This window comes from Bison bison, unplaced genomic scaffold (assembly GCF_000754665.1).
Source record: "Bison bison bison isolate TAMUID 2011002044 unplaced genomic scaffold, Bison_UMD1.0 scf7180017864338, whole genome shotgun sequence".
NCBI classification, from domain to species: Eukaryota; Metazoa; Chordata; class Mammalia; order Artiodactyla; family Bovidae; genus Bison; species Bison bison.
The window spans coordinates 1,063,603-1,075,351 of NW_011494910.1; the positions used below are offsets into that span (position 1 = coordinate 1,063,603).

General features: G+C 52.6%; 1 protein-coding gene across 1 annotated transcript in view; it reads left to right on the forward strand.

Annotated features, from left to right (window-relative positions):
* Positions 1-6,228, forward strand: part of OPTC (opticin) — a 9,159-nt gene extending 2,931 nt beyond the window's left edge. Inside the window, exons 4-7 of the mRNA XM_010854125.1 lie at positions 1,660-1,818; positions 3,023-3,225; positions 4,850-4,945; positions 5,374-6,228. Of these exons, the coding sequence (XP_010852427.1) occupies positions 1,660-1,818; positions 3,023-3,225; positions 4,850-4,945; positions 5,374-5,544 (629 nt within the window). The 3' untranslated portion in view covers positions 5,545-6,228. The remainder of the gene's footprint in view (positions 1-1,659; positions 1,819-3,022; positions 3,226-4,849; positions 4,946-5,373) is intronic.
* Positions 6,229-11,749: the final 5,521 nt, after the last annotated feature.

Sequence of the window (11,749 nt, forward strand, 5' to 3'; positions counted from 1 at the left end):
GGAGCGTGGGAAACAAAGGGAGAGGCTGACTGTTCCTGATGCTTCTGCCTGAATGCACAACCTGGATGGAAGGCAAAGAAAGCAAGAACTCCTCTGTGCCTAGCAAAGCCACCTGCCTTAATTAATGGCATCGCTGGGGGAGCAGGTTGAGTGGTAATTAGATTAGAGACAATTTAAAACCTGTACAGAAGAATAAATAACTTTGTGGCTGTCATTTGGCATGGGGGCAAATGAAGAATTTATTTTGCTTTTCAACTTGAATTCCTTCCCTAGTATCTTCTCCCCTACTCCCTGAGGCCCTCCTGGAGACTCAGATGCTGGCATATCCATCAGTAGGGGGTTGGCACTCTGCTGCGGGTCAGAACTGAGGCACAGGAGGATGCAGTTAATTCCGGAATTGCTTGTTCTCAGCTCCTATTCTTCTCTGGAGATGTTTGCCTTGAGTGGGTACAGGGTAATGAGGCATCATTAGAGAAAACACTTTAGGCAGGAATCTATGACCTCCCAGGCTTAAAGGGCCTCAGCTTGACCTGCCATCCAAGGCCTGGGGATAAGTACACTGTCAACTCATGGCTGGTGAGGAAAAGCTGTCTCTTAATCTTGAGTCCTTGCCACTACCAACAGAGTTCCTCCTTGAGCTGGACTAGCAGTGGTCTTTAGCAAACTCTGTCCTTTCTAAGCGGAGAAGGCGATGGCACCCCACTCCAGTACTCTTGCCTGGAAAATCCCAGGCAAAACCCTGGTAGGCTGCAGTCCATGAGGTCGCTAAGAGTCAGACACGACTGAGCGACTTCCCTTTCACTTTTTGCTTTCATGCATTGGAGAAGGAAATGGCAACCCACTCCAGTGTTCTTGCCTGGAGAATCCCAGGGACGGGGGAGCCTGGTGGGCTGCCATCTATGGGGTCTCACAGAGTTGGACACGACTAAAGCGACTTAGCAGCAGCAGCAGCAGCAGTCCTTTCTAACAGCAAGAGATAGAGACTGTCTACAGTATTCAATAAAACCATCCCAACTCGTTAAAGCCAGTCTGAGCTCAGTGGCCTGGCCTAAGTCTCATGACCACTGGTCATAGACCGAGAAGAGGGGAGGGATGTTTCCCAACAGCAAACTGAGATGCTGATATCATAAGAACAGGAAATGAATCCTAGACAGTCAGTGTCCACTCCACCTTGACTCTATTATGGTTTTTGGAGCCACCTAAAACCTAATTCCTCTCCCACAAGGCAAGTAGCAGAGCCTTTGGCCATTGCGCTGGCTTTGTATCATCTGCAGTGCACTTGGGGGCCAGTGAGAAGCCCCATGGAAAGGAGACGAACACATCCACCTCTGTGGCTGCACCTAAATGTCCTAGAAATACCCACATAGGCCCTGGTAAATCTACACAGGACCCGGGTCTGATGAAGGCACTAAGGGCTTGGATCATAACGGTAATAATTGAGGGAGGCTCTGCTTCTCGAAGTCAATGGCTGAGTGCCAGACCGGGGCAGCCAGCAGCACTTCCGGGGGCACTGTGACAGTCGGTCTGGGTGGCAGCCCGAGGGACACGGGGGACCTCAGCTCAGACACTCCTTGGCCAGGGCCTTTGGTCCCAGAGGCTGAGGGGGTCTCACGAGGGTGTGGGGGGGTCTCCCTTTGTTCTCTCCTCCACCTGGACCAGGCCTGCCGACCTGTCTGATCTGCGTGTGCCTCGGTTCCTCTGTGTACTGTGACGACGCGGACCTAGAGAACATCCCTCCTCTTCCCCAGACGACTGCCTACTTATACGCTCGGTTCAACCGCATCAGCCATATTCGGGCTGGAGACTTCAAAGGGCTGAGTATGTATATATGTATATGTGAGTATGTGTATGTATATGTGAGTATGTATATATGTATATGTGAGTATGTGTATGTATATGTGAGTATGTGTATGTATATGTGAGTATGTATATATGTATATGTGAGTATGTATATATGTATATGTGAGTATGTGAGTATGTATATATGTATATGTGAGTATGTATATATGTATATGTGAGTACGTGTATGTATATGTGAGTACGTGTATGTATATGTGAGTACGTGTATGTATATGTGAGTATGTATATATGTATATGTGAGTATGTATATATGTATATGTGAGTACGTGTATGTATATGTGAGTACGTGTATGTATATGTGAGTATGTATATATGTATATGTGAGTACGTGTATGTATATGTGAGTACGTGTATGTATATGTGAGTACGTGTATGTATATGTGAGTACGTGTATGTATATGTGAGTACGTGTATGTATATGTGAGTACGTGTATGTATATGTGAGTATGTATATATGTATATGTGAGTATGTGTATGTATATGTGAGTATGTCCTGGCAAAGAAAAGAGTGGGTGGGCAGAGGGAACCCCTCGGTTCGTCCCCTTGCCACTCAGCCACACCGAGCAGTCATTAGCATGCCCCACCTGTGTCAGCCCTTTCAGTCTCTCCAGCCTGGAAATTAGTCTAATTCCTGGCCTTGAAGGTTTTTCTATGGCAGAAGTGACCTGCTCTTGTTTTTGCTCCACAAAGCTATAGGAAGCTGGGGAGGAGAAGCTATGAGCAAGCCTGTTTTCAGGCTGTCCTAGCAGCTGTAGCTCTCTGCCCTCCTGGCCTCTGAACAAAACCATGCTAAAGCTGGTCTATAACCCAGATTCTACCTCTCATTGCTGACAGGCTTCCCGGGCCTCAGAGTTTTTTGGGTTCTTTTGTTAGTTTGTGTAAACTAACAGGTAGAATGGATCCAGAAATTCCTGTACCTGTTGGGTCTTACCCTCAAAGCCTTCTTCCAAGCCCATCCACACAGGGCAGAACACTCCAGGGAAAGGCATCACGGAACCTGAGGACTTTCCCAGTTTTACCAAGTTCTTCCTTCTGGTTTGACCCTGGTGCATGTGGAGTGCTGGCTCGCCTTCCCTGTGCTGAGACAGGAGAAGGGCGCGGGCAGCTCCAGCAGGAGCAAGGGGAGATGGTGTGTCCCTGTGTTCTGCTCTGCACCTCTTAGCAAAACTGAAGAGGATTGACCTCTCTGGCAATTCCATCTCCTCCATCGATGACAAGGCCCTTCGCCTGCTGCCTGCTCTGCGGGATCTGATCCTCCCTGAGAACAAGCTCGTGGCACTGCCCGCACTGCCCACCAGCATCGAGGTCCTGGACGTCCGCATGAATCGGCTCCAGAGCTCAGGGATACAGCCTGAAGCCTTCAGGGTGAGCCAAGGCCTTGCATCCCTGTCTGCTGCACGCCACCAGGGCCCACAGCCACACACACATGCACCTAGCCCTCGTGGAATGTCTCTGTCCCAACCCTGCTCTGGGGCATGAAAGTCAAATGTCATTTTCTTTTTTTTTTATCTTTTGCTTTTATTTGCATTTATTTTTTGTGGCCTTTATTCCCAGGCCATCAGTTTTTGTTTCCTCTGTTTCTTCTGAAAGGATATATTTTTCTTCTGTGCAGACGTCCTCTTTTGGTTTAGGAACAATCTGTTCTTTTTCAGTAAGGGTCATCTCAACGTGGCAGGGGGAGCTCATGTCTGTGTTGATCCAAGTCCCAAGCTGCATCTTCGGGGCTTTGTTCACATGAGAAGCTGAGTGGCCAGAGATCTAAGTCTTTCAGTACAGCATTACTCTCTGCATTTCTGAGCATGTGCAGTAAAAATTCAGCACTCTTTGGGCCACGGACCCTGCATCCAGCCCCTTTGGCCTGGGTACACCTGCCACTGTAACAGTGGAATGGCGGTGCATATTGCTTCTGTAAAGTGACATCTTTCAGATACTTGGTGGCCTTCAGATATGCATACCCTGAATGACGTGGGCAGTTTCACAAAAGTTCTTAAAGTGAACAAGAAGATTTAAACCTCTTGATTTCCGGGTCAAGTGGATAGAGAACGGTTTTTAGAGCTCCCCTCAGGCCACTCACCAGAAAAGCCAAGCCGCATTTTCTTCATCTAAGCCACCAGCAACTCCCCCTCTCCCTCTTGGGGCACCTGGCCTCTCGGGTTCCTTCTCTGCAACTGCTCACTCACCTCCCTGGGCACCAGTGTTTCCCACACACTCACCTTCTGCTCCCCAGAAACTTGGACTAACATGTGACTTGACTTGGAGTTGTACTGATTCCTGCTCTCACTCTGCACATCTTTTTGTTTTCAGAACCCACCACTAACTGACCAAGCTTTGTCCTTCTAGGAGCAATTTCTCAAGAGAGGCAATCTGGTTGGTCCCTGGCTGGCCAGTTTCAATGGGAAGGGCTAAACGCATGCACGGATACAGCCCCCTGGGCTGCCCACTCAGCGGTCCAGGGAGCCCTGGGGGCAGTCCCAGTGGGGGAACGGAGAGAGCTGTGAGTGAGACTGACACCCCGGCTGTCACACTCACATGCACAATCTTCTCCATCGTGCCTGCGGCTCTCCTTATGCTGGTCCGAGTATCTCCCATCCGAGCTCTCCATATTTGGTCCAGTTTTAGCATCTGGAGACTTTTTTTCTTTTCTGGAGACTTTTCACTTGGGAAAGTCCCTTCTGATAGCAGGGATGTTGAAGCTGGGCCCGAATGTCCTGCCGGCCTGTTTCCCAGCCATCCCTGCCCCTTGCTTGCTCCTCCCAGAGTCCCCCCGATACTGCTGAGCTCCTTCATGAACTTCAGCTGCAGCAGCTGTTCCTTCTGCATCTGGCGGGAGGGGATGAACCGTCCCTGAAGCACCCAGCTCAGAATCCGGCACCTGGCTGAGGCCCAGGAGACGGGCCCAGGAGTGGAGGAGTGGGGTCACATCAGTGCCCCTCACTTCTTGGGCCCCACAGAGCCCACCAGCCTCCCGTGTCCTTTGCCCCCTCCCCAGGCACTGGAGAAGCTGCAGTTCCTCTACCTGGCGGATAACCTGCTGGACGCTATCCCCCCGTCCCTGCCCCTGAGCCTGCGCTCACTGCACCTGCAGGTGAGTGGCTTCCCCGAGAACAGGGGTCTTGGACAGCACAGAAGGTGGAGGTCAGACTGCAGGGAGCCCCCCTTCAGCAGTGGTGGGTCTCCGTCACTGAGAGCTCGGCGAGCAGAGTTGGCGCGTCTCACTCAGACCACTGTCTACAGCCTCCGTCTCATTCCTTCCCCTTCCTGCCCTTTAAAACACTTCCCCTCCGCGTTCTGACCCACCTCACCCAGTGCTCACTCCTGCCCCCCTCCCCTCGCCCTCTGCCCCCCCCACCTCCGTGCCCCCTCTCTCCGTCCTCAGTGGGTCCCCGGCCTCCTTCCTTGTTTGTGGCCCCGGCCTTCTGGGCCTCGGTGTCTCCAGCTGCAGAGGGGAGGTGAGCTGGTGAGGCAAGGCCTGAGGGCAGAGGAGCAACACAGCGCTCGGTGTGTTCTCTCCAGAATAACATGATAGAGACCATGCAGAGGGACGCCTTCTGCGACACCGAGGAGCACAGACACACCAGGAGGCCGCTGGAAGACATCCGCCTGGACGGCAACCCCATCAACCTGAGCCTCTTCCCCAGCGCGTATTTCTGCCTGCCTCGGCTCCCCACGGGCCGCTTTGTCTAAGTCTGCCCGCCCCCTAAACAGCGACCTTTCATCCGGGCGTTAGTCAGCCTCAAGATCCAGTGGCAGAAACCCACTGCTCCCCCTGCCTCAACACACACACACACAGGCACACACGCGCACACACACATGCACACGCACGTGCACATGTGTGCACACACATGCACGCACGCACAGACAAGCACACACGTGCACACACATGCACACGCACATGGTGCACACACACATGCAGACATGCGCACACACGTGCACGCACGCACGTACACACATGCAGATGCGTGCACACGTGCATACACCCACGCACACATGCACACGCACATGTGCGCATACACACACACACTGAAATGTCCTCCAGGAGCCAGATTTACATTTCTCCATCCTCCTTCCTTAACACCTTATGGCTCCTGATCAAAGAATAGAGATGTCTGCAGCAGAGCTCTTTCCCATATTCCCGATTCCTCCTACCCACACAGAAGGCCAGGAGAATAATGTAAGAGGCAGAAGAGGGACGGAAAGAGAAGAGGAAGGGGAACAAGCAGTCGTGTCCTGGAGCTAGTTCTTACTACTAGGCTTGCAAGAACTGATCATTAAATTTTCCAGAATTTTTCAAGCCAGTTGTTAAATGCAGTCATTATTGAAAAGTAAATCATATAAGCTCACAATTAAATATTCTGTGTTGAAAACAAATGTAATAAATACTCAAACTCATCACTTCCCAATTATTTTACCATCTTTTACTATTAACCATGTTCTTGAACTTAATTATGTCTGTGGTATTTGTGCAGTGGAAATACTATATAATGACATGCTTTTAGTGACATCACACTGGTAGTTTGAAATTGGCCACGGTGGGAGTATTTATACCACAGAATTAGTAAACGCTACGTGTTAGGATTTTGTTAGAGAGAGAGCCTGTTCTTAAGCCTTTGCCAGCATCGCTGAGGATGAAAACAGCTGTTTAGCCTCCCCCTATCTCCAGGCCACCCCAATGGGGGTAGGGTGGGGTTTCTGGGGCTTTTGAAAGCTGCTTGCTTTTCCTATGCCGGGGCTTGCTGTTAGACTTGGAGGGAGCCTTTCCCAAGGATGGAGAACGGACATGTGTCTTCCTCTGGAGGCCCTTCTTGCCGCGCTTACCTACTCCTGGCTCTTCCTGGCCACGCTCTCTTCTGTGTTTAACCACCAGAGGGCAGCCTTGTGCAAAGGTAAATGAATAAAACAGCAATTACTCATCTGCAGCTTTCCTGGATTCAGGGCGGGGCCCACTGTGCTGGGAGAACAGAGAGGACGACTATGATCTAACCAACTTACTCCTGGTTGGATAATGGTAGGAGAGATGTCATCTTTCTTCTCATAAGGACTTTGTGGGCAAGGGGGTTGTAATAGATGAGTGCTTGGCATCAGGTGTTGATTGGAGCATAGAAGAGGGGTGTGTGTGCTCAGTCGCTCAGTCATGTCTGACTCTTTGTGACCCCACAGACTGTAGCCCCCCAGGCTCCTCTGTCCATGGGATTTTCCAGGCAAGAATACTGGAGCGGGTTGCCATTTCCTTCTCCAGGGGATCGTCCCAACACAGGGATCAAACCCACATCTCTTGCATCTCCTGCATTGGCAGGTGGCTTCTTAACCACTGAGCCACCCAGTGAGGCAGGCAGCTCATGTATTCATTCAAGCAAGGGTTTTATTCAGCACCTACCTGCTTTGTGCAGATGATACGCAGCAGACACACTCCTTTTCTTCATGGAACTTAGAGTTGAGTGTGGAAGACGTGTTGAACAGATAATCACACAAGTAACCACACACTATTCAACTCATGATAAATACTGTAAAAGGAATATACAAAATGCTATGAGACCTTACAGAAGGGGGACACGGTTAAGGGTCCAAGAGACCCTGAAGAACCAATGTCTAAGCTGAAAGCTGAAGGACTGGGAGCCAGCCAAGCAACCACTCAGCGTCCCAGGTGATGCTCACGTCTGGATGACAGGTCCACACGGGAGGGGACCCGTGTGTCTGCCTCCTCTGCCTCTGCCTAGCACTTCTGCAAGCGCTGTGGAGGCGCAGGTCAGTGCTGTCAGCCGACCAGTCAGGGATTGTTATTCGCGTTCTTCAGATGAAGAATTTGAGAACTAGAGAAGACTCCACACACAAGTTGCAAGCTGTGAGTGGGTGGTGAGGGAGGCCCGGTTTAGTTGCTGCTGTGTCTGCTCTCTCTCTCCCTAGGGATCCAAGGATTCCAGGACCCAAGGACCTCTTCTCTCTCTCTCATCCCCCAGTCGCACCCCCTCCATATCCCGCTCTATTTGATTATGATATGGCCTTGGCATGCAGCAGCTGGAAACCACAAGATCCCTGAGTGCAAGAAACCCTGATTTGAAATAATCCAGTAAAAAGAAGCGAAGAAATTTTCCAGAAGTGGGGCTCTCCGGTACCAGAAACTGCATCATACCCTCACACCCCGAGGTTAATATGTGCTAAGAAAGGCATCTGACCCTGGTCTCACATAGCAGAAGTGGACTAAGGATTTCTGGACTCCTGGAATCTGCCAGATGTGTATTAGGAGTTTTTATGCACATCAACTCACTTTAGCCCCAAGCACCACTCTAGTTAATAGAGATGTTGATCTCCATACTGTGGATAGCAAAACAAGGTTATGGAAGGGAGGTACCCACATCCACACAGCTAATAAGTGGCAGGGCCAGGATTCAAACCTGGGGCCCTCTAAGCCCAGGGAACTGAGTCTTGTTCTCACAGCACACACAGCGCAGGCACTGCTGTCAAGGCCAGCCCAGCAGGCAGTGTCCTCCCTGAGGCTGAGCCTGCTGTGCGGGGTAGAATTTCCCCCAGGGCCTGCTGCCTCTGCAGCTGCCTCCTAACTAATCCCCTATTTTTGGCTAGGGAAACCCAAGGAACAGAAAGCATGCCCTTGTTGGCCGCCCCCCTGCAGAAATTCTAAACAATGCGTCTCTGGGCCCTCCTGTGACCCAGGGAGCGGGCCGGGGGGGGGAGAAATCCCAGCAGCTGTCACATCTTCACTGAAGGAGCTGGGGGCTCTCCTCCGGGACCTAGAGAAGCTAGGGTTGGAGCCTGTCAGGGGAAAGAGAGGGTGCCTCTTTATCCGAACTGAGGGTCTCCTGTCCTGAGGAATGGAAAGACGGGAATGAGCCACCCCTGCGGGAAAGCGAGAGCAGAGAGGAGTGGGCTGCGGGGGTCCAGTCAGGCAGGGAAGCGCCTCACCGCTGACGCCGTTGGACAGGGCTGTGCTGGTCTTAGATCCACCTCTTCTGAGAGCCTCCCTCGTGCAGGTCCTCGGTGGCAGGCAGCACCGTGCTCCACCCTGGCACACCTGGCGAGGACCCTTGCTCATGGGTGGCTCCTGGTGGCCCTCCTGCCAACCTTGAGAAAAGGGGAGCACTCCCCCCCCACAACACCCCTGTGGCCTTCAGGATGGTTCTAGCTCCAGGCAGGAGCCCTGACCAGTTCTGTGACTGTCTGGGAAGAGGCAGAGTGAAAGGGGAGTGTTTGCAGTGACCGCCCTGTCCGCCCGCCTGTCCTCAACTCCACAGCCAGCTCGGGCCGGCAAGAGATGGGTGGGGGACGGAAGGAGCCAGAGAGGGTTTCCTCACCCTGACCTTGCCTTGCTGCTTGTCTTCCCTTAAATTTCCTCCCTGAATAATAATCCCTATGCTTATGTTGTAAATTGGCACTTTGCTGATCTCTTTGACGTATGGGGTTGAATTTATAGTCCCTATAACTCTGTGCAGACGGTATTATTATCTCTGCTTTACAGATAGAAAATGGAAGGCTAAGTGATTTGCTCAAGAGCCAGTTGACTTAACATGTAGGAACACAAGGGGGAGTGGGGGCGACAACCTTCACTTGGGAACTCCGCAGGACAAATGGGAATCCCAGCCCTGCCTGCTGGACCCATGGGTCAGCAGCCCCCTCCCCACTCCCCAAGAGCTCTTTGAAAAGCAGAGAGCATTTCCCAGACTGGCCAAGCGCCTGCCACCCGCAGAGCTGCCGGCCTGCACACGGATGGTGCACCGGAGGTGATGCGGAGGACTCAAGGACACACTGCACCCCGTCTCTGCCCCCACCCAGCCCAGCACCCACGTGCTCCTGTGTCCCTGCTTCCAGCCCAAAGGAGGGAGGCACCGCAGGGGTGGGCCCGCCTGCTGTCCCCCCCCACCCTGTCTGGCTCTCTCCCTCTCTCCTCCCCCGGGCCTGCCCCTCCCCGCTCCACACACTAGACACCAGCTGGTTAGGCCTCTCCCCTCTTTCAAGGTCATCTCTCTCAGCCGGACCAGCTTCCCATCCCCCAGAGCCACCATCTCACAGACTCCCTCCCGCGGCTGCTGGCAGCTTGAAGAGGGTCTGCATGTGGAGGGGGGCCGCTTCTTTCCCCACAGCTTCTGAGTCTTCCTGCTCTTCCAAGGGTGATGACGCAGCCGAGCGACCACGTCCTGCCTGTCTCACTGCTCATCCTCCCCAGCTCAGACCTGCTTCTCGTCTTCAGACCGGCCTGTTCATCCCTCCTGGGCATGGCCACATCTATGGCTGGGACACGCGTGTGCACACCCTGCAGCACACACATACAGAGCATGCTACACCTGCTCTCTCTTCCCCTCTGCATCTGGCCCCTTTCCTGCAGCCCCTGCTGTGCCCCAGGCCCTGGAGCAAACAGTGCTTAGCCTTCTGGCACCGCGGGTCCCAGCCCCATTGCCCAGAACCCTCATCTCTGGTGTGTGTCTAATACATAATTTACACACAGGAGGAAACGCCGGGAAGAACACTGGAATGAGACTCCAGAGCCCTGAGTCTGACCACCCCAAGCCCTGATGTGCTGTGTGACGTGTGGCAAGTCATGCCAGCACCATACCCTGTCTGCCTCCTGCTTGGGGCTGCTCAGCCTAGTTCCATGGCTCAAGGCATAAACAAGCCTGGTGGGTGAGGTATCTCTCCCCATCCTCATTATTTTTCTTGTCTAGGAACAAAGACCAAACTCTCCCAGGAACCTGGGACATGGACATCCGTCCTGACCCCTCATGACCCGAGAAGCAACACCTCTTGAGTTGCACCTTGCGCATGATCAGTATCCACCCACCAAAGAATAACTGGCTTGGAGTCTCAAGGGAAGTGCTTCCCTCCCCCAGAGAGGAAACTGCATCCCAGGATGCGCTCCTGGAGTGCAGGGCCTGCCAGAGGGGCAGCACCTCTCTTGGGGACCTAAGAAACTCCCACAGAGCCATGTCCTGGGAGACACGCAGGTTGGCAGGTTTGAACCCTGGAAACAAGCAATGGCAGGTGAGCTTGTGGCCTCGAGGAAAGTGCTGAGGGAAGTGGGGATTGGCGTGAGCAGAGGAGAGGTAGGACCCTGGTCATGCATAAAAATGCCAGGACAAGGGATGCCCATAGCCCCCATGCCAGAAACACTCTGCAAAGTAGGAAGGTAGTAAGCAGTTACACAGATGGTTCAAGCTAAAGCACCCTTCAGAAGAGGGAAACAGTGTTGGCTTTAAGGATTCAAGTCTTCCAAATCATCTCTGTATAGTTGGCTTAAAGTCACCTTGCCCATATGGATTCTGGTAACGCTTTGAACAAATCCGTCTGAAAAATAGGGTCCATTTTAAAGTCAGCAGATCAGGGCATGATCTCTGCAGAGATTATGGGAGGTAGAGAAAGATGGCAATGGCACCCTGCTCCAGTACTCTTTTGCCTGGAAAATCCCATGGACATAGGAGCCTGGCAGGGCTCAGTCCATGGGATCGCTAAGAGTCGGACACACTGGGTGACTTCACTTTCACTTTCATGCATTGGAGAAGGAAATGGCAACCCACTCCAGTGTTCCTGCCTAGAGAATCCCAGGGACGGGGGAGCCTGGTAGACTGCCATCTATGGGGTCTCAAAGAGTCAGATATGACTGAAGTGACTTAGCAGAAGCAGCAGCAGCAGAGAAAGATAGGGAGAAATCCAGTCTTCCGAAGGCTTCGCAATTCCTCAGCGCTCTTCAGTCCAAGCCCCACTGTGCAGGCAGGGCTTTACCTAGTGCACAAGGTGGCTTCCCCTGGTTCTAAGTAAGAGCCAGAGCTCCAGGCTGCCCAGACCTTGCCAGGCACCATTTGCAGGACACTGTTGCCTGGCCTCGGCCAGCCCTTGGCATTGCTTGCATGGTTACATTTGATCTCCAAAGTAGCTCTATGAAGCGGGC